This window comes from Bos grunniens, chromosome 6 (assembly GCF_055505025.1).
Source record: "Bos grunniens cultivar Pamir isolate PY7600 chromosome 6, Bosgru_T2T1.0, whole genome shotgun sequence".
Taxonomy (NCBI): Eukaryota; Metazoa; Chordata; class Mammalia; order Artiodactyla; family Bovidae; genus Bos; species Bos grunniens.
In genome coordinates this window covers 82,566,283-82,586,965 of record NC_141170.1, presented here as the reverse complement: position 1 = coordinate 82,586,965, position 20,683 = coordinate 82,566,283, and the positions used below count along the sequence as shown (strand labels likewise).

Here is a 20,683-nt window from a genome sequence, read left to right as displayed (position 1 = left end):
TAATATTTCCTCCTAACTTATTTTATACCTAACAGTTTGTACCTTTTGATCCCCTACTCCTATTTTGCCCTTCCCCTCTTTCCTCTCCCCACAGGTAACCACTAATTTGTTCTCTGTATCTGTGAGTTTGTTTTTATTTTGTTATGTTAATTTGCTTTATTTATGTGATTTTTTTTTAAATGTGACCTATTATTGGTAATACAAATGATCACTATTTCCTCTTATTTTCTTCTTAATATATTTTCATTTATTCATTTATTGTATGCTTGAAAGCAAAGCATTCCACTTTATGATAAAATAATTTTACCAGCTAGTGTATTGCCATTGAGATATTTTTTGCTCATGGTCAGTATTTTATGTCTCAGAAAGATGAAGAGTTTATGTCTGAGGGATACAGAATCAACAGTGATTACCAAACAGTTACCATATCACAGTAAATAATTTTGGCATTTCTCAAAGGGAGCCCTGCTGAAGTCAGCTTCGCCTCTGCAGGAAATATCATTTAACAGGGTGAAAGGTCACTGGGACAGTCTCAGGCAGCTGATCTCAGGTGTGGTAGCAGCTGTTGTGTGGGGCATGACTTATTTTGTGAGAACAGAAATGCTATTATCTGGGCTCCTGAGGGAGATTTGGAGAAAGTCATGCCCAGGGAGTCCCATTCCAGGAAAATGTGCTCAAGCACTTATTTATTGGCAGTGGTCACTAACTGAGATTCCATCTGGCAAAAATGTGGATTTTTCCCTGTCCCAGAAAGTTGGAGAACAATTATGTAAGTTGTTTCAAAGAATTTATTTTTAACCACTTTTTATGAAGAGATTGCAGTCCCTCTGTTGTTAGAAGAAATTCTTTTTTAAAGAAGAAATAGAGCTTCTGTATGAATTTCTATATAATTGTGTATTTATGTACCATAGATTGCAATTGTCTTTTTTCTTTTTATTTATTTTTATACAATTTTAATGGTTGTCCTCCATTTTCAGTTTTTATGCAATATTTTGGCTATATTCCCCATGAGTAGGTACTATATTTATTATAATATACTATATTCAGTTTTTGGCTATATTCCCCATGAGTAGGTACTATAACTACTTGTCTTTTGATTTGTCAGTCTTTCTGGTGAAAGTTTTGATGCCTGTATTGGAAATGCTGGAACCAGTTAGTGAAGTCAAGGTGTCAATGGGGTGGAAAGGGGAACCCTGAGTGGTGCCTCTCCAGCTGTGGAGCCTTTCAGCCTTGCCCTCTACCCGCTATGGCAGCTCTACAGGAGCCTAAAACCCAAATAAGTGAACTGTGGGTGCCACTGTGGGCTCCACCAAGGCCTCAGGTGTGTTTTAATGAAACAACTCCATACACCATTTTAAAAGCAAGATCTATCATTAGAATTAAAGAGGTGTGTCTTTGGAAAAAGGGGCTTCTCCTGTGGCTCTATGGTAAAGAATCCACCTGTAATGCAGGAGACGCGGGTTCGATTCTTGGGTCAGAAAGATCCCCTGGAAGAGAAAATGGTGACCCACTCCAGTATTCTTGCCTGGAGAATTCCATGGACAGAGGAGCCTGGCCAGCAATAGCCCATAGGGCTGCAAAGAGTCAGACACAACTGAAGCGACTTAGCATGCAGCTTGTCTTTGAAAAAACAATTACATAATTTCTATCCCCATGGGATTTTTTCCAGCAATCTTTAATTATATACTAAACAATTCAAATAAGTAATGAAATATTTTAATTATGTTGATTTTATTATTTTTTATTTGGGCCTTAAGTAAAGCAAGCATCTTTGTTTCCGCTGTAACTAAAAAAAATTAGTTTACCTAACTAGAAATTTCTTATTCCTATTAGCATGAACCTGCTTTAAATGTCACTGTTTTGCTTTCTAAAATAAATCTTTTATGAGGCTTTATAATCATTCTTTGAGTTAAGAAATGCTATAGTTTTTTTTTTTTTTAACATAAAAACAGTTGATAGTCTACCTGTCATTTCCATGTATTTATTTCTTAGAGGAATACAATTTAAAATACAAAGTTTAATTTTCCATCTTTTCTGTTTGTTCCTCTTCCCCTCAATACCCCATGCCAACCACTTCCTTCACCTACTGCAACAAAGCTGTCTTCTACCATTACACAACACACACACACATGCAGTCACTCACTCACTCTCATACTTTGTTGACTCAGAGTAGCAAAAGAGGTTTGTTCTGGTCCACTGTCTGTCTTTGGTTCTGACATCCATTATTACACTGTATGTTGTTATTGCTTAGTCGCTAAGTCATGTCCGACTCTCTTGTGACCCCAGGGACTGTAGCCCTCCAGGCTCCTCTGTCCATGGGATTTCCCAGGCAAAAATACTGGAGTAGGTTGCTATTTCCTTCTGCAAGGGATCTTCCCGACTCAGGGATTGAACCTGCGTCTCCTGCATTGCAGGAGGATTCTTTACCACTGAGCCACTTGGGAAGCCCTTATTTAATATATTTGCACTCACCTAAATATACAACTCAGACCAAAAGAAAGGATTCTTTCTTTCCTGTAGCCAGTTGATAATGTGTGCTATTGATGAGTAAACATAATGCTTTATCATCTTTAAAAGCTTTCATATCGTGGAAATGCTGTGGCATTCAGATGCCAGCTTCATATCAGCCACTTGCTATCTGCATGCTGAAGATAACTTCTTCATTTGCACAACTATTAAAATGAACACAGCATAACTTCTCAGTACATGCTGATAACCTTCATGCACCACCCCTTCAGTTTCTTCTCCCTTCTCGCCTTTATTTTTGACACTGGCTGTGGTCGATAATGATCCTATCTGCTGATGAGCCCTGGACTTCACTAGTGTTCTCACCCTGATTGCTGGAGAGCAAGTTTAGTCAGAATCCTGTGCAGTGGTACCAGGTATCTAAATTATATGTACCCTAAAAATCCTGGCTTCATAATTACAAAAACTCCTGTCAGATTTAGTCATTACCATTTATGAATACTGTGTGAGCATCTTGTGGAAGGTTTTGCTCTTTAGTGCAATTTATAAAGATTGATAAAAATATGAGGAAGAAACTTTGCCTGAGAAGTACTTTCTTACCAAACCTGTAAGAAAGAAATTATTTCAACATATTTTTTCTTAGGAAACAAATCAATCTGATGTTAAAACAACATATGAAAACAAAATAATGTGGCCAAGAAATGTTCTCAGTTCTTCAGTTGCTTCAAATTGATGTTGAAATTAAAACAAATGAAGCCACATCATTTTTGGAGCAGTTGTTGCTCTTGATATCACAAGTGCAAACAAACCTATTGCCAAACACTTGGAATCTGCTGAAGAAGTTATGTAAGAAAATTAGAAGTCTGCAAGCCAGCTGAAATGTAGAAAAGGAAATAGACAGCCTGGGAGAGATTGGGTAATGTAAAGTGCTTAAAAGATTTTGAAAGTTTTGGATAGAATCTTACTTTATGCATCTCTACGATAGCACACCAGTGTATAACCCCAATAGTTTATTTCTTTAACTAGTTATTGGTTATCATTATCCTTCATTTGAATCTAAAAGAGGTGTCGACTTTATCTCTGATGCAAACCTGGAGAAGGGAAAGGCTACCCACTCCAGTATTCTTGCCCAGAGAATTCCATGGACAGAGAAGCCTGGCAGGCTACAGTCCATGGGGTTGCAAAGAGTCGGCCATGACTGAGTGACTTACAAAAAACAAACCAAAAGCCTAAAATAGGAAATGTTTAAAAAGTAGGTAGAAACATTGCTTGGTAAGTGAAAATCTAATCAAAGAAGCTATGCTCAGACTCTGAAGAGAGATTGATATTCATTCATTCATTCAGCACTGTTGGATGTCTGCTCTGTGTAATGGCTGCGGGAAAAATACAGTTGTTACCTGGAGAACTTTCTTTCCAATAGGGAGAAAATATTTAAATTCAAATATTAAAGAGACATTGTGCTGGGCAAAGGGCTGTCTGAGTTAAAATGGGTAAGAGTTTTGTTTCATCTTGCCTAATTCTGAGAGTGCACAGAATTTTTCCAGGAGAAAATGGCATGGGAAAATAGTCTAAACAAAGGGTAGATGTTTGGCATAGGTAAGTTCAGAACAGATTTGAAAATGGTGTCCAGGTAAATCTGGATTGGGTTCCTTAGGTGATATAAGCAGCTGATCTGGAGGAGAATATTGAGGTTAATCAGCAGTCTTAATCATCATATTAAAAGAATTGGAGTTCATTTAAGAGGTAGCTGGGAGCTCCTAAAGCTTTTCAGAAGAGCAGTGAGTATCCAGTTCGCAACCACAGTAGGAAATTCACTCTAATAATGAAATGTATTCACTGGAGATTGAATGGATGCAAAAAGATCATCCTGAAGGTTATCATGATACTGTAGATGACCAAGACCCACTGAGTAAAGAGACATGACAGAACAATCAACAGATTTGGTTGATTTGGAAAGGGAGGAGTAAAGATGACTCATGCTTTGAGTCTGATGCACAGAAAGAATCATAACATCATTAACAAGAGGGGCCAGGAGGAGGAGAATTGGGGAATCAGATAATATGAAGCTTTGAACGTGTTGATTAGGGTGATAATACTAATAATTATTGAGCACTTATTTGCCAGGAACTATTTTACGTGTTTTATATGCATGATCTCATTTATTCCTCAGAGCAACTTCAGAGCTTTTAAACAGCTTGCCCAAGTTTACGCTGCCTGTCTGTGGTAGAGCTGGAATCCAATCCCTAGGAGCGTAATTCCAGAGTGCACTTTATTAAACTCTAATGGAGTGCCTGTATTGAAAGATGTGGGGCTAGAAGATGAGGCGGAAAGGGTATAAGAGAGGAGGGAAGACAGATGAAATAAAAGGAGGATGGAATAATCAGGACGCTTGGAGAATGCCCAGGAAAGATCACAGAGAACCAAAGACTTTCAGAAAACTGAAGACGGGTGTTTCTGTAAAAGTTAAGAGGAGAACGAGATCTAAGCCAAGGCATTTAGATTAAGTGACCAAAAGAGCATTGGTGGCTTCAAAAGCAGTTTCAGACATGTGGTGAAGTCTGCAGTACATCGGTGTGAGGCAGAGGAGTAATTTCGGGGAAAGTGGGAGGAGCAGAAGTAGGCTTTGGGCAGCCTGTCAGTGGGAAGGGGAGGCAAATGGCACTGCGTCACCAGAGGGTAGGAGTGCTGAGGGAAAGCTTTCAAGGCTGGGGGCACTCGCTAGGGTGCCTGTCGGACTGGAGACAGACTTAAGATGGGGGAGAAGAGAAAATGATGAGATTCAATACATGGATAAGCAGTTTGAGTGGGGATGTGTTCCCCTAGACTAGGAAGAAGTCAAAAAGAATCAAGCAAGGTGTACGTGTGTGTGCATGTGTGTGTGTGTGCGTGCGTGTGTGTGTGTGTGTGTGTGTGTGTGGATGTGTTCCCCTAGACTAGGAAGACATCAAAAAGAATCAAGCAAGGGACGTGTGTGTGTGTGTATGTGTGTGTGTTAGGTGTTAGTGGTGGTACTTCAACACTTAATGCAAAAGAGACCAAAGGAATAGACTCATATTTGATGATCTTGACTTTCTTCGTAAATTTAGGAAGCAAAGTAATTAGTGACATAAGAGAGGTTCAGATTTGTAGTATTGGAAATCAGCAGTTTCTTTGGGAATGCAGTCAGAGATCAAAGACAGCTACAAGCTTGACACATGGTACTGAGGTTCAGGCCAAGATTAAATAGGACTTTTTAATCTACCCAGTTGCCAGCATTCTGTGACTTTCTTTTGCAATGTTTAGCAGCCTGGCAGTAGGTCACCCAGCTGGCAGGATGTATACAGGGTGAAGAAGCAGAGGATGCTAGTGAACCTGTTTTGGAAAAACTGAATGCTAAGGACAGCCAGCAACGCATCTTTTTTTAAAGCTGTGTGCTCGTCGGTTTAGGTGCAGGTTGTCCTCCGCAGACGTGGACAAACAGGTGGAGCTGAAGAGAGAGCTCAGGAGGAGGAGGGGGAGTGGGGGAGGCCGCGGTATGCTGGTTATGAGAGGTGCACCTTGCAGGGCGTGTGGAGGAAATGTGGTCCGGGAGTCCAAGTTTGAGAAACTGGCACTGCAGGGGTTCAGAGAGTGGAGCTTCTGCTACCTGATAATGAGGGATTGACATGAGGATGTGGGCCGTGGAGTAATAAAGCTATTCCAGTGATCCAGACTCTGTTGTGGTTTGAGAGGAGGAGCTGCGGGCCAAGTATAAATTCAAAAATGATCATCTAGTCATGCCCTGAAAATCAACCAAAAGTGAAAGGAGGAATTATTATAAATAAATAATGGAGACTTGAAAGGGCAGGTAATTACTGAGTTATAGTGTTAGGTGATTTTCAGAAATAACCACTGACATCTCACTCGTAATATGGCATGTTAGCGAGATGTTGATAGGAAGATTTATCAGGAAATGTATGTGGAATCAGATAAATTTTAAATGTTAAAATTTGACATTAAAATTTGAATGTTCCTATTTAGTATTTTACATCTAGTATGTATTGAATGTAAATTATTATATGAGTTAACATATTTTTTGTAATGCTGGGTCCTTTATTATTGGTCTTATGTCTCTTTTAGCCATACAGTATTGATATATTCATAAAATTAAAAGAGAAGATATTGTTTCTATCACTTGAATTTTAACTATTTCTAAAAATATGTTATCCTATGAAATATTTTAAAAACTCATGTAGAACAGATTAAGCACTATGCTGTACAGAAGAGATCTGAAGCAGACCTGAGCAATCCTGAAACCAGTTTCTGTTCTGCCACTAACTTTCCATGTGAAGTTTCCAAATTGCTTCATTTTCTAGTACCAAGTTTACTCATCAGTGAAATGATGTCATGGTATGTAACAGTGATTTCCTATCTCCAGAAATGAAGTGTTAAGCAAGATACAGAGATGCATTTTTGAAAGGTAAAAAATGTAAGAAATACGTAAAACAAGGTTATTGTTGCTGGAGAATGATTAGAGTTTCTAAGTCTAGAATCAAAACACTGTACTGATACCTTCAATAAAAGTAAGTTCTGAATTTACTTTAAAACACTTAAAACTTCCACTGTTTTAAATGGCTGATTTTAGTTATTGATTCTATCATAATTTCTAAATATAACTTTTAGGATGACTAATCCATCATCATAAATATGATAGAGTATTTAGTTGGACAGTGAATATTTTTATTAGTAGGTATAGCAAAGGAGAGTGGATGCTTACAGTAGGGCTTTGTATTCTAAATTCAGAATTATGAGTGATCTGTAAGAAATCTGGGGAAAACTACAGGGGAAAAGGATACCTTTTTGGTCATACAAGCCCCCTCTGTTTCTGAATGTTGTGGACTCTGGCCCTCTGCCCTTGTACTAAAAGTGATGCTCTGGGCTTTGTTGTAACTCTCAGCAAGTCCTATGCTGTGAAGGAAAGCTTAATAAAATATATTTCTAGGTTTGTTCTGCAGTATTTGAAACCTATGGATTAACAGTTATGTTCCTAAAACAACACATTAGTATTCCCCACTGAAGAGGAAAATAAGGGAAAGTTAGGTAACTAACAGGCATTTAGCAGCCCTTATGAGAAGCTGATTTGGTGTTACCTGTAAAAAAAAAAAAATCAATAAATAACCAACCTACCAAAAATATGCTGGTGATATTCTTAGAGGAAAATGGGTATTTAAATAAACACATTCAATTTTATAAGGATAAAATGCAGAAATAATAAGTTGAAATATTTCCATGGGAAATAGTCACATTGATCCCTTGAGACCCTGAGCAGTCAGTCTTAGGACGTGTGTTCTCCCCAGAAATGAGAGCTACGTGCCTTGGGAGATGTCACCAGTGACTAGTAGCCACCGCAGTGTAAACATCAGCAGGAAATAAATATGGGTAGGGCAGGGGTCTAGAAGAGTGCCTGCGTGCCTTCTGGAAGAGTATCACGCCTTTCAGTGTTAGTGGTTTGATTTTTTTTTCTTTGTTCTTTTTTAAGAAGAAAAGAGATAGGACGCAGCTTATTCCTTCTGTCACAGAAACCTTCAGTTTCAGAGGCAGTGTCTTTCCTTGACAAATGGATTTCCTTGTTGGCAGTCTCAGTACTGAGGAGTCAAGGGACTCTGCTCTTGCCGCAGTTATTGGTTGTTTCCCCAGACTGACAAGCCCGTCTGTGGAAGGGCTCCGAGGAAAGTTTCGTGTTACCAGAATTAGGCAAGCCCGCTGAGGAGCCCGGGGAGGAGCAGCAGCCGCCGCAAAAGAAGCAGCGCCTTTAAGCCCTCCAGCAGCTGCTCCTCTGATTGGCTGGGTGGTTCAGCTGCTTCCCTGGAACAGAGGTCAAAGTGGACTGCAGTGGAAATGTAAGAGAGGCAGCGATCGAATAGCACTGCTTGAAGAAGTTTGGAGGCAGAGAGCAGCGGGACGCTGGCAGACTGCAGAGCAAGCTGCTTCTCCGGCGGTGAGGCGCAACCTCCCGCCCCCAGCCTGGCCCAGCCGCTGTGAACACCCGGTCCCTGCACAGACGCCCCCACTAGGCGCGGAAGAGACAGTTGTGAGGGTCCCTTGCTAATTTACAGACAAGGATGGCTTGTGAAATCATGCCTCTGCAAAGGTAGTATTCTTTCCTGTTTGGGTTTTTTCTTCCGTATTTTCTGAGTGGTGTAAAACTATATAACTTTGCCGATACTTGGCATCTTTCAGTAATCTGCTGCAAACTCAAGACCAGAAAAATGTAAACATATTGCTTCTTATGCTGGCACTTATGCCCAACTTCTTATCTTCTTCACTGTTCGGTGAAGAAGAATAAAAATAAATATAAGAAAATAGCTTTGACATCTGAAGAAAAACAGAAACTGAAGAATATATTGAGCATGCTTAAAATAAAACTGAATTAGAAACTGAATGAGTTTCTAAGTGATGTTATGAAGCTGTGGTGAGCTCTAATCTCATTTTGAAGGATGACGACAGGGGAAAGACCTTTTAAAAATGCATTTTAGGAGCCCTCTGCATTGAATTTTATATCTAGACAAGGATTTTCTATCAATAAGTAATTTATAATACATGGACCTAGATGTAAAGATATTATTTCCCCATGAATAATTCTAGATAGGTTTATTACACAGATGACACCTTTAAACAAACAAACCAAACTGCTCTGTAAGAATGATTGAGCACAAGGCTCTGTTTTGTTCATTAATGGTTGTAATATGGATTGGGGGGTGGGGTGGAGGAGTTATACTAAAGAAGAGAAAAGTAAGTTTAAACAAAAGGCATGTCAAAAAAGATCACTGTTGGTAAATTAAGTGAATAAGATGTCCCAGAATGTTGAAGCTGAAAGTCACCTCTGAGGTGACGGAGTCTAGCCCTCCAGTTTCACGACTAGAAGATGAGGCTTGGGGTAAATCCTCAGTTGCCCAAGGTCATGTTTTAGGATTTTTAGAATTTCTTTTGCCAATCATGTTATACTATTTCAGCTACAACTGCTGTACATGCTGTGGCATTTGATTCTATGTAAATGCTTCCTCTAAGAAAACTATAGAGAGTTTTATTAATGGAAGTGATTTTAAAAGTCACGTAGTAAATACGGTTTATCCATAAGAGGGAAACCTAGACAAAAAATGAATTTCTTTTTTAAAAACCATTTTACCAGACGGTTATGTTTTAATATGAAAATAAGGCAAACCAAAGTTGAGTGTTCATTTGCAAGATGGTTCCTGCAGATGTACCCTGTGAGATAAAATGGTATAGTTTTTCTTTCGCTGTAATGACAACTGCACTGTAATGGAACTTGATGCGGATGTCCCTGGAATTCCTTTTCCAAAATTGATAACCCAAGGGAGCAGAAAGTGATTGATGGATAGATCTGAAATTTGTTTATATTAATTCAGTGGGAAGTGCCATGCATTTGAAACTTGCAAGAAGACTAAAAACTAATGTACACTTTTTGGACTCTTGATGTAGTTTCCAGCTTTAAAGCTGGGGGCTTATTTTTTCTTATAACGGTGTCAGTTCTTAAGTGTCTTAAGCACATCCTTTCTAGAACTGAACTCTGTAATAAGCTGCACAATGATATAATAACTGTTAAGAAAATAGATCTGTATTCTGCTAAAATATTGTTTAGGGAGTTAAGTTGATGAAAGCTAGAATAGAATCAGCGTAATTTCTTCCAAAATTATTAGTCCTTAGTCCTTATTAATTATTAGTCCTTATAAATAAACCTATGTGAGAGGAATAATGTGAATTTGCATTCAAGATTGCTGATCACTGTATTCACTGTCTCCCTATGTCTGCGGATTTAATTTGGTTACCTTGCAATCCTCACTTCAGCCTGTGCCTGCCTGTGATCAAACACCTCTTGAAGGCAAGGAACAGGTAGGCTTGTGTGGTTCTCTTTGTTAAGGGAAGTTAAGCGCTTGTGTAGAAAGCTTTCTGGTTCCTACACATAATTGCTTCTTCCAAGCCCAATACAGTGTTTGGCTACAGTGTCTTTCTGTGATCTCTAGCAGAGGTGACTGTTGCCAGCCACCCCCACTGTTATCCTGCCTGGAGCAGGAAAGTTGCAGAGTCTTGCATTGTGGGCCGAATGCATTGCTCCATTCTGTTTAAGAACAGAGGGGCTAGAAACTGAATTAACAGTGGATGAGGGAAAGAATAACTTTAAATACCAGTTAAGAGAAATTCATGCTCACTCATGTTTGTACTGAGCAGAGAGCCCAGTGCTTCTCATACTTTAGCTGCATGAGAATTACCTGGGGAACTTATTTTAAAATCAGTGTCTTCCTGCTCCTCTCTTTCCCTAGACTTACTGAATCTGAATCTGGGTGTGACAGGGAAGTATTGACATTTTAACAAGCTTCCTGAAAGTAAGTGTGGTACAAATGGTCCACGCACTCAGAGAAACACTGATCTAAACTCTAGTTAATGATTATAACTTATATAAAGCCATTGACAGCAGGTATATGTAAGATGCTAACACTATACTACTCAACATCCCCGAATAACATATTGAATATCAGGACCTTATGTGAAGTGTCTTTGTCTTAATTGATGTTTTCATTTACTAGACGGTCAGTGTTACATATTAAAACAAAAGATACTTACAGTGTCTTTTAATGTTTTCTTTATGACTGAATACCACTCTGTATTGCCAGTGATACTAAGGGAATGAAGACACAGTTCTGCTTCAGAGAGCTCACATGCTAGTGAGGACACAGACACATTACCAGACAATTACATGTGGTGAATTCAGTAATGGACATTATAATTAACATGATAATAGAGATGTGCCTGCATGGATAATATTACCTTATGTTTTATTTAACCTCATATAAGTGTATGATCTTTTTAGAGGGCATATTTGTACCCCAATGTCTACTTAGCTTGTAATTCCCATGAGTGACTTTTTAGCCTTTCTTAGCATGTTGTGAAAGTATATAGAAGATAAATTTGTTACTGCTAATCAGTAACTAAGATGAGAATAACAGATTGAAGGCTAAGAAGGAAGTAAAATACTTTGGTTCCCTTTAATGTATTTTACTATCTGTTTATAACTTAACATAATTTGCAGACTTTCTCCAGGATGGAAGTGACTATGTTGAAACTTACCATTTTTAGGAAAACTGCAAAGGCTGAATGTTTAAAATTTGATCCTCTGTAAAGAACTCAGTTCTTAAAATTCACTTCAAAATGACTTAAACTAATGATAGATCTTATAATACATCTATTGAGATGGTTAAATTATTCTAGTTATTTTTAGAAATACTAAAATATTTGTGCTCTGTAGCATTGTATTGATATTCTTGACAGCTAAAAAAGTGCTTCCAAGGAAATTGAATAATATCGGAATTAAGTAGAGAAACTATATAAAGATTTGAAACAAGTTTTTCTCAGGTACTAAATTTACCTTCCGGGTTTACCTGGTGGCTCAGTGCTAAAGACGCTTGCCTGGTGGGCTCAGTGGTAAAGAATTTGCCTACCAGTGCAGGAGACGCGAGTTCGGTTCCTTGTCTGGGAGGATCCCCTGGAGAAAGCAGTGGCAATCCACTTCAGTATTCTTGCCTGGAAAATCTTCTGGACAGAGGAGCCTGGAAGGCTATAGTCCATGGAGTCGCAAAAGAGTCAGACAAGACTTAGCGACTAAACAACAACAAATTTACTTTCTATCACTAAAGAGATAGTTTATTAGACTCTAGACTTATACCTCAAGCGCCTTTTGTGATTCATATTCCATTGTATTTTTTTTTTCCTTGGATATTGTGGATCTGTAGGTGAGGATCTCCATTTTATATGTAGAAGGTTTCAATAGGCCAAGAAATAGTCTTTACTCACTCTTATGTCCATGACAAAGCTCTCAACTTCACAGTAGTATTTTGATTTGCTAGATTAACTTTCAGATAGTCACTAACTCATCTTATGGCCACAAAAACTAATGATGGAAGATGAAGTTAAGTGCACTAATGACTAATCTAGATTCCTTTGATTTTAATGCATTGTCATCTGCTTTCACATCCCTTTTTCCATTTGATTTATTTATAAAAGTGGGAAACTGAAATCAGTAATGTCAGTATAACTCTCTTTTCATTACTTCATCAAACAAATTATGATATTCAATATACATAATTGAATATTTATTTCATGATGGTGAAATATACCAAATTGCAAATTGCAATGGCTCTTTAAGAAGATTTATAGCAACAGTATTAATTAATATATATTAGTGATCCAGCATGGGAAAATTTCACTGAACCCCTTATCAATAGAATCCATCTGGCCTTTCTAAGTATTGGTTTTTGGAATATTCTTTTGCAAACAAGTAAACTTTGGTAACATGGGGATGATGGGGGACTTAACCAAGGAACAACCCCGGCAATAATGGGCCAGCTTTTGAATCTCCTGTGTGATGTTAGAGAGCCCTCTACTGTTTGTGGTGGTGACGCCTTAGGTTAATTTATCTGAAAACGCATGCTATTCCAAACTTGTTTGCACTTTGATAGCACTCAACCTCCCCAACCTTCCCTTCTATGACCCACCTCAGTCTCAGAGGGAGTTAAAAGCTGCCTTACCTCAAGTCTGGGTTAACCCTTCCGGGGTTGAGTATCTGAACTTTGATTTCATCACCAGTGTGGTCTGTATTTGATAGTAATGAGAATGAGTGAGGACAAGGAAGACTTCCATGGGCTCTGCTGTCATGTGATGGTTGCAGTGGCTCTGAAGTCTAAATATTTGCTGTTTACCCCAAACAAAGAAGCTACTGTGAATTAAAGTGACGGTTATTCTTAAACTTTACAGAGATCACCCTATCTAAACTACTGGGGGAAAAGGAGAGGTATTAGAGAGTCAGCAAAAAACAGTGGGGGAAAGCAATGAAAAAATAGTAAACTTGCTGTCAAGAAACATATCCAGATATCCAGATGCTGGCAGTGAGTTAGCCATGTGAATTTGGGCAAGTCATTTTCTTTACCTAAGAAGTGGGGGTGATAATGCCTAACATACTTACTTAGAGGGGAAATTTTGTAGTTAAAGAATATTATCAGATCAGATCAGTCGCTTAGTCATGTCCAACTCTTTGCGACCCCATGAATCGCAGCACGCCAGGCCTCCCTGTCCATCACCAACTCCCAGAGTTCACTGAGACTCACATCCATCAAGTCAGTGATGCCATCCAGCCATCTCATCCTCTTTCGTCCCCTTCTTCTCTTGCCCCCAATCCCTCCCAGCATCAGAGTCTTTTCCAATGAGTCAACTCTTCGCATGAGGTGGCCAAAGTACTGGAGTTTCAGCTTTAGCATCATTCCTTCCAAAGAAATCCCAGAGCTGATCTCCTTCAGAATGGACTGGTTGGATCTCCTAAGAATATTATAGTTCTTCGTAAATGATAAAACTATTCAAATTTATATACTGGAGCTTTAGTCCCTAGTGTGATGGTATGTTAAAGTGGGACCTTTGGGAATAATTAGGTTTGCATGAGCTCATGGAGGTGGGGCTCCCATGATAGGATTGTGCCCTTACAAGGAGATAAAGGTACCAGAGCACAATCTCCCCATCCACCGACCCCATCCAGGTGGAGGTACAGCAAGAAGATGGCAGTCTGCAAGCCAGACAATCTCTGGAAATGTGAGAAGTCAGTGTTTCTGTTGTTGAAGCCACCCAATCTGTGGCACCTTGTTATAGCAAACCATTAAGAATGGTGAAAGTGTTAGTTGCTAAGTTGTATCTGACTCTTTGCAACCCCATGGGCTGTAGCCTGCCGGGTTCCTCTGTCCTTGGGATTCTCCAAGCAATAATACTAGAGTGGGTAGCCATTCCCTTCTCCAAGGGATCTTCCCAACCCAGGGATTGAACCCAGGTCTCCTGCACTGCAGGCAGATTCTTTACCGTCTGAGCTACCAGGGTAATAATTGAAAGAACTTAGTAAAAAAAAAAAAAAAAAAAGTTTACTATTCCCTTTTGCAGGTACCACCTATTCCTTTACTTTTGTTTCAGAGCCAAAGATTAGGAAATATTTCAATGTATTTGTTAATGTTTTAAAAATATTCTCTTATCCATTAATATCAACCCACTCAAAAAAGAAACTTACTGTATATTACATTCTAAATTGCTGCCTCCCAAAGGCGATCTTGCTATATCTATAATAATGATAAACAGCACTTTGCTGAACAAGAATCTCAGAGACAAATGAAAGCTTCCAGCTGCCTTGAAAACAGTTTTGTGACTAAACCAAAAATTTCTTTAAGCTCCACACAAAGCTTTGGCTTTGCAATGAAGTGAAAAAATTTTCTTTTCCTGCTCTCAAGCCAGAACAAACAGATAGAGTATGTGGCAAGCCCGTATTCAAACATTGCCTTGCCCGAACATATCCTTTTCTGGGTTCACAGTACCCTACAGAAAGTACAGTGTTTACATTACTGGCACAATGGCAGCACTCCCACCTCTAACTGTGCAGTGGGAGAAAATAAATTCTCTAAATAAGGGTGGGAGAAAGCCCGTGGCACAGTTGCAGTTCCATTAATTTTGGAATAACAGGGAACAAGATAACTTAAAATAATCAACATACAGCTATCTGAGAATGCATCCAGTTGGGAAACTTAATTTTACAAATTATAAACGGTGTGTGTTTTCAAAATGCATAATCACATGGTCGTGTCAGCACTCAGCATGGTCTGAGTGATGCTGATTTTATTCCTCAGCCACTGACGGAACACTCAGAATGTTCTGGGTACCTTGCTAGGTGCTGCAGGGGACAAAGATAAAGACCAGTCCAGGAGGTGAGGCCAGCTTCCAAACTCTGGAATTCTGGCATCATGTGCTGGGCACTGGTTTATGGCTGTGGACAGAGTGTCTGGGAACCTGCATGGAGAAGTCGCTCCCCTCTCCAGGGTGATGGAGATGGCCTCCCAGATTAGATGACATTTGAGCTGAGAGATGAAGTATTTACCAGACAGAGAGAGAAGTGCCGGAAGCATTCAAGACAGAGGGAACAGCACGTACAGACAGGGTTACGAAAGTGCAGTGCGAGGTTGATGGAAGCTCGCTGCCCTTGTGTGCCAGGTTCGGACATCTGGACTTCACCCCAAAGACAAAGAGGAAACAGGAGAGGCTTTCAGGTTAGGAAGATAAATCTGATGGGAGTATTAAGGATAAACTGGTCTAGGTGGCAGGGGAAAATGAGTATTGCCACTGTGATGGACTAAAGCAGTGGAAATGGAAAGGAAAGGTCAGATTCAAGTGATGTGTCTCTTTTTGAGATAGAATCAGTGCAGTTTGGTGACCGACCATGAGTGGGGGTGAGGGATTTTTTTTTTTTTTTAAGGAGAGCAGTTGGCTGTTAATACAACTGAAATTATTATAACAGGAATGAGGACTCTAGTGACTTCTAAACACATCTCCAGCCAGGATCCCCTGTAAAGTGCGATGTGAGACTCTCGGCTGTGTCAGCCAGTCCACAGGTAGTAATAGTTTCCTTTTGACATTCTCACTGTAGGAAAAGATGCAAAAGAGACAGAAGGTAAAGCAGTCCCACCCCTCCCTGCTTAAAAGCTTTACATCCTGTTGCTGACAGGCACACACCCTCACCAGTCCCCTCCAGTTCCCTAGAGATTGAACAATGTTCATTAGAAGGGCATCCAGGGACAGAACTAGCTGGGTAGAGGGACAGAAATAGAGTAAGATGCTCCCTAGTTCCTTCCAAGTATACTAGTTCTTTGAATTGAAGAGACAGAATATAGGTGATAAAGAGTGCCACGGTCATTAGTAATCTCTAGAAGCTCTCAGTTGTATCTGACTCTTTTCGACCCCATGGACTGTAGACCGCCAGGCTCCTCTGCCCATGGAATTTTCTAGGCAAGAATACTGGAGTGGGTAGCCATTTCCTACCCCAGGGGATCTTTCCAACCAAGGAATTGAACTCACATCTCTTGCATCTTCTGCACTGGCAGGTAGATGCTTTACCACTTGTGCAACCTGGGAAGCCCAGGTCAGTAAGGAAGGTGAAATCAAAAAAGACCATGGGTCCCTGAGTCTCCTTCTTGACACCATCCTGTGGTATAAGCAGCAAAAGGATATTGAAGAGACCTGGAAATCCTCTATCAGCTCCCCCATGCTCACCTAGAATGACTCTCACGTCTATATTGCTAGGTGTATCTGGACCTGCTTTCTCTCTGATTTTCTCTGTGATCCAGGCTCAACAAAATCTGTACTTTTTTGGCCCAGAGCTGATTATGACAGTGGGGCAGAGAAGAAAAGAGTGTTTGCTGTCTGTCCTATGAGAATGTAGATCTTACTTCAGCAACATTCATTGTGTATTAATTATACCTCAAGCCAGGGAGGTGGGTTTTTAGCATAGCATTTTTCAACTGTGGGTCATGACCTTTTGGTGGTCATAAAACCAATTTAGCGGATTGTGACTAGCGTGTTTTATATAATTTTATATAAGTGAAATATGACAAAATAGAAAATATGCAAAGTAAGAATAATGCTTTGAAATGTGTGTCTCTTTTACGTGTCTGTGCACTGTCACAATGTAAAATGTGTTTCTAACTGGATCGTGGCCAAAGTTTTTCAAAACACTGACTCCGGAGTGCTTATTGAGGATACTTTATTTGAATGAGAGGTTAGTACAGGAAGTCAAATCCCCATGTCAGTGTGGGAAATCGATTCTAGTCTTAGCATTCTTACAGATGAAATTCCAGAGTACAACTTATGTGTAAGATGGAGACACTTTTGTTAGGCAGGTTCTTTTTTCTGGATTTGGGGGGGAACATGTTTTTAGTAGAATTGTTTTCCTAGCACGGCTGTGAGAAAACACCACAAACAGGGTAGCTGAGAATAACAGAAATTTATTGTCTCACTGTTCTAGAGGCCAGAAATCCCAAATTAACATGTTGGCAGGGCCGGGCTCCCTCAAATGACACTGGGAAATGAGTTGTCCCTGGCCTCTCTCCTTACTTCCAGGAGTTTTTGGTTGGTGGCAACACAATTCCAGTGTTCACGTGGTGTGCTACCTGTGTGTGTATCCACCTCTGTCTGCTCCAGAAGGGTGCTGGTTATATGAGTTAGAGCCCATTACGGTAGCTTTAACTTGATCATCTCTGTAAAGACTATTTTCAAACATGATCATGTCCTGAGTTTCTTGGGGTTAGGGGAAACTTTTTGAGGATATACTATTCAGCCCCAAACAATATATTTCAAATTTGTACTAAGCAATCAAGAAAAGAATTGACTTATTTCCCTATCTTATTGGGGGGAAGGTTGCAAATTTTGGGAAGCCTTTTGTTTTGCTTCCAAAGCACAATACCTCTTCGTGTTAGCTAAAATTTCTAGTCTTGTGAACATTAACAGTTTCAGCTCTTTGCATTTACCCATTGGTCAGGAAAAACCTATTTGCTCTTGAAGTTAAGTGGTTTGTTTTTATTTCTCCTGGCGGCTAGGTGTTGCTTTCTTAGTTAACAGCATACAAATAATAAAACTGTAAGCGAAGTTGCTTGGGTTTATAATAAAGAACTATACATATATCTACAAAAATCTCCCCCTGTACTTACAGGGGCAAACAGTTGGCCAAAAGTTGATCTGAAAACTCTTGACGTTTGTTTTCCAAAAGTAACAAGGAGAATGTTTCCTACTGTGTTCCTGAATGGAACAGAACCAAAAATCTGAGCGGCAGAACACCAGCTGCTCCATCACACCCCAAATGGAGGGTTATAAATGCTATAAATGGGGGGTTATAAATGCTATAAATGGGGGGTTATAAATGTTAATGCCTGACACTGTGGATAAATCAAAAAGGCTCAAGTATGGCACTTTATTTTTTGCAGAAGAAGGAAGGAAAGAAAATGTGCTAATTTTCACTCACCTCATTATCCTTGAAATTTCACCTAAGAAAATTCTTCCATTTAGCACATTTGTTGCAACATGAGGAGAAAACCTGAATTCCAGAGAAAATGTTTACCTAATACTTTTAATTTTGTCTTTTTACTTGTCCCTCCCTTTTTCTCCTCCTTTGGCTATTTGCGTTTTTTAAGCCCCAGTAGAAATTTTTTTTTCTGGTTTTTCAATGAATGGAACTAATCCTTACCTATTTTGCTGTACTTTTCAATACCCAAGGAACACTTACAAACTGTTTCGTCTAGCTCGAATCATTTGAAAATGTAGTTAAAGTGTGTAGCTAAATATGCAGATTATGTTAATTTTGGGGGTAGCCAGCCACATTAACCAATTAGTAAGTTGGACTAATTGGAACATTTATCGTGACAGTTCAAAAGGGAATTGAATGGAATGGTGGTTTGATCCACTAATTGAGGGTCCATTCTGAATACCTCAGTCTGGGAATTCTCCCAACAGTACTTGGTTTTTCTTAGGCATAGAAAGCACCACGCTTTTCGCAGTTTCAGTTAGCTTGCTGTGTAATTAAATCGATAGGCATTACACTCTGTGGCTTCAGTTTAGAAATGAGTGCAGCTCAGGAAGAGATCGTAAGTCTACGTGTCATCCATTTATGTGCATTTACCAATCTTGAGTCACATCAAAAGGTAAGTTAGTATAGCACAGGAAACTCTACTCAATATTTTGTAATGATCTTTATGGGAAAGAATCTGAAAAAGAAAGGATATATGTATATGTGTAAATGAATCACTTTACTGTACACCTGAAACTTACACAACATTGTAAGTCAATTATACTCCAAGATAAACTAAAAATTAAATGTAAAAAAGGTACGTTAGATAGGCCCCCACTAAAACCCTTCTATCTTTGTTATTGCCCTTCTCAGCTGTAGCTTCTTAGATTTGGACTATTACTTGGGTCTATTTGATAAATGTTCTTCCCACAGGCAGCTGTTATGAGAGAATATAACACCACATGTCTAAGGACATTAAGCACTCAATGGCCTGATGAACATGAGATGATTGCTCAAATCTCTCAATGTATTTGAATTTTTTAAAAAAGCAAAGCAATTGGCTGCTTAAACTTGGCTATTATTCAGAGTCAGCAAACAAGAAATAATTAAAACATGGCGTTTTTACTAGTAACCAAGGAAGAAATGGAATGAATTCCAAGTTGCTACAGTTTGTCATTGGCTTCATTTCATGACACACACTCCCCTTTTCATTCACAGTACATGTGCTTATTTTTAAAAATTGAAAGTACGTCTGAATTAATTCTCAATTTAAAATTTAGGCAAAAAATTACAACTCAATGTCACTGGACATGCCTGAGATTGATGTAAAGCTAGCAACAGGCATAAATAACTATAAATAGGTGGTTGAGGGCATATAATAGTAGTCCAGATATTCCTTTTGCACAAAAGTAGAAATGGTGATCTTTTCAAATGTTTTACATTTCAGTGTGTAAATTTTGTGGAAAAATTTATTTTCTCTGTTCAATTGGAAGAATTGTCCTTGGCCATTTTTCCTTGAACTTGCTTTTAAAATCTGTGCATAAAATTGATTTTTAGAATTAATAGACTTTATCTGAAGTCGATGCTTTAGTTGTTTCAGAATTTATACTGTAGTCAAGATTACATTACTTTTATGAAAGGGAAAATAGAAATAGGCTAATATCAAAATTAATTATTTTCCTCATTTTCTTTTCAAATTTTCTTTTTATTCTTGGATACTGTGCATAGATTGCTGTCCCATTGACTGCTACTGACTAAGCAAATCTAATACTGAGTTAATACTGAGTCTGGTTCATTTCATTTAAATAACAGTGCTTAAACATTGCTCAAAATTTAAGGACATATCCAAATTAAGAATTTCTGATTTTGTCTTTCATTGACAAATTTACCTTGTGCAAATGCAGCCTGAAAAAATAAGTAGAGACGTGAATGTAGGGAGCGGACATGTGGATGGGATAGGGGAGGGAAAGGGGGGATGAATTAGGAGATTGGTATTGATATATGTACACTGCTATGTATAAAATAGATAACTAACGAGAACCTAGTGTATAGAACAGGAAACTGCACTCAGTGCTCTGTGGTGACCTTGGTAGGTTTAGTAACTCAGTCTTGCGAACCCATGGACCGTAACCTGCCAGGCTCCTTTGTCCATTGAATTTTCCAAGCAAGAATTCTGGAGTAGACTGCCATTTCTTTCTCCAGATCTTCCCGGCCCAGGGATCAAACATAGATCTCCTGCATTGCAGGCTGACACTTTTTACCAACTGAGCCACCAGGGAAGCACTGTGGTGACCTAAATGGGAAGGAAATACAAACAGGGGTACAACATTG

The 20,683-nt window shown here is 39.1% G+C and overlaps 1 protein-coding gene across 43 annotated transcripts in view; it reads left to right on the top strand.

Moving 5' to 3' along the window:
• Positions 1-20,683, top strand: part of FAM13A (family with sequence similarity 13 member A) — a 447,586-nt gene that overhangs the window by 335,902 nt on the left and 91,001 nt on the right. For 11 of the 43 annotated variants that reach the window (XM_086406421.1, XM_086406435.1, XM_086406427.1 and 8 more), the window contains one exon: positions 10,291-10,335. The exons of 26 other annotated variants lie outside the window; for them this stretch is intronic. In XM_086406421.1, coding sequence (XP_086262547.1) covers positions 10,291-10,335 — 45 coding nt within the window. Of the gene's footprint in view, positions 1-8,352; positions 8,576-10,290; positions 10,336-20,683 lie in introns of those variants that run through there. 6 more of the 43 variants (XM_086406457.1, XM_086406455.1, XM_086406456.1 and 3 more) reach the window with 2 other exon arrangements.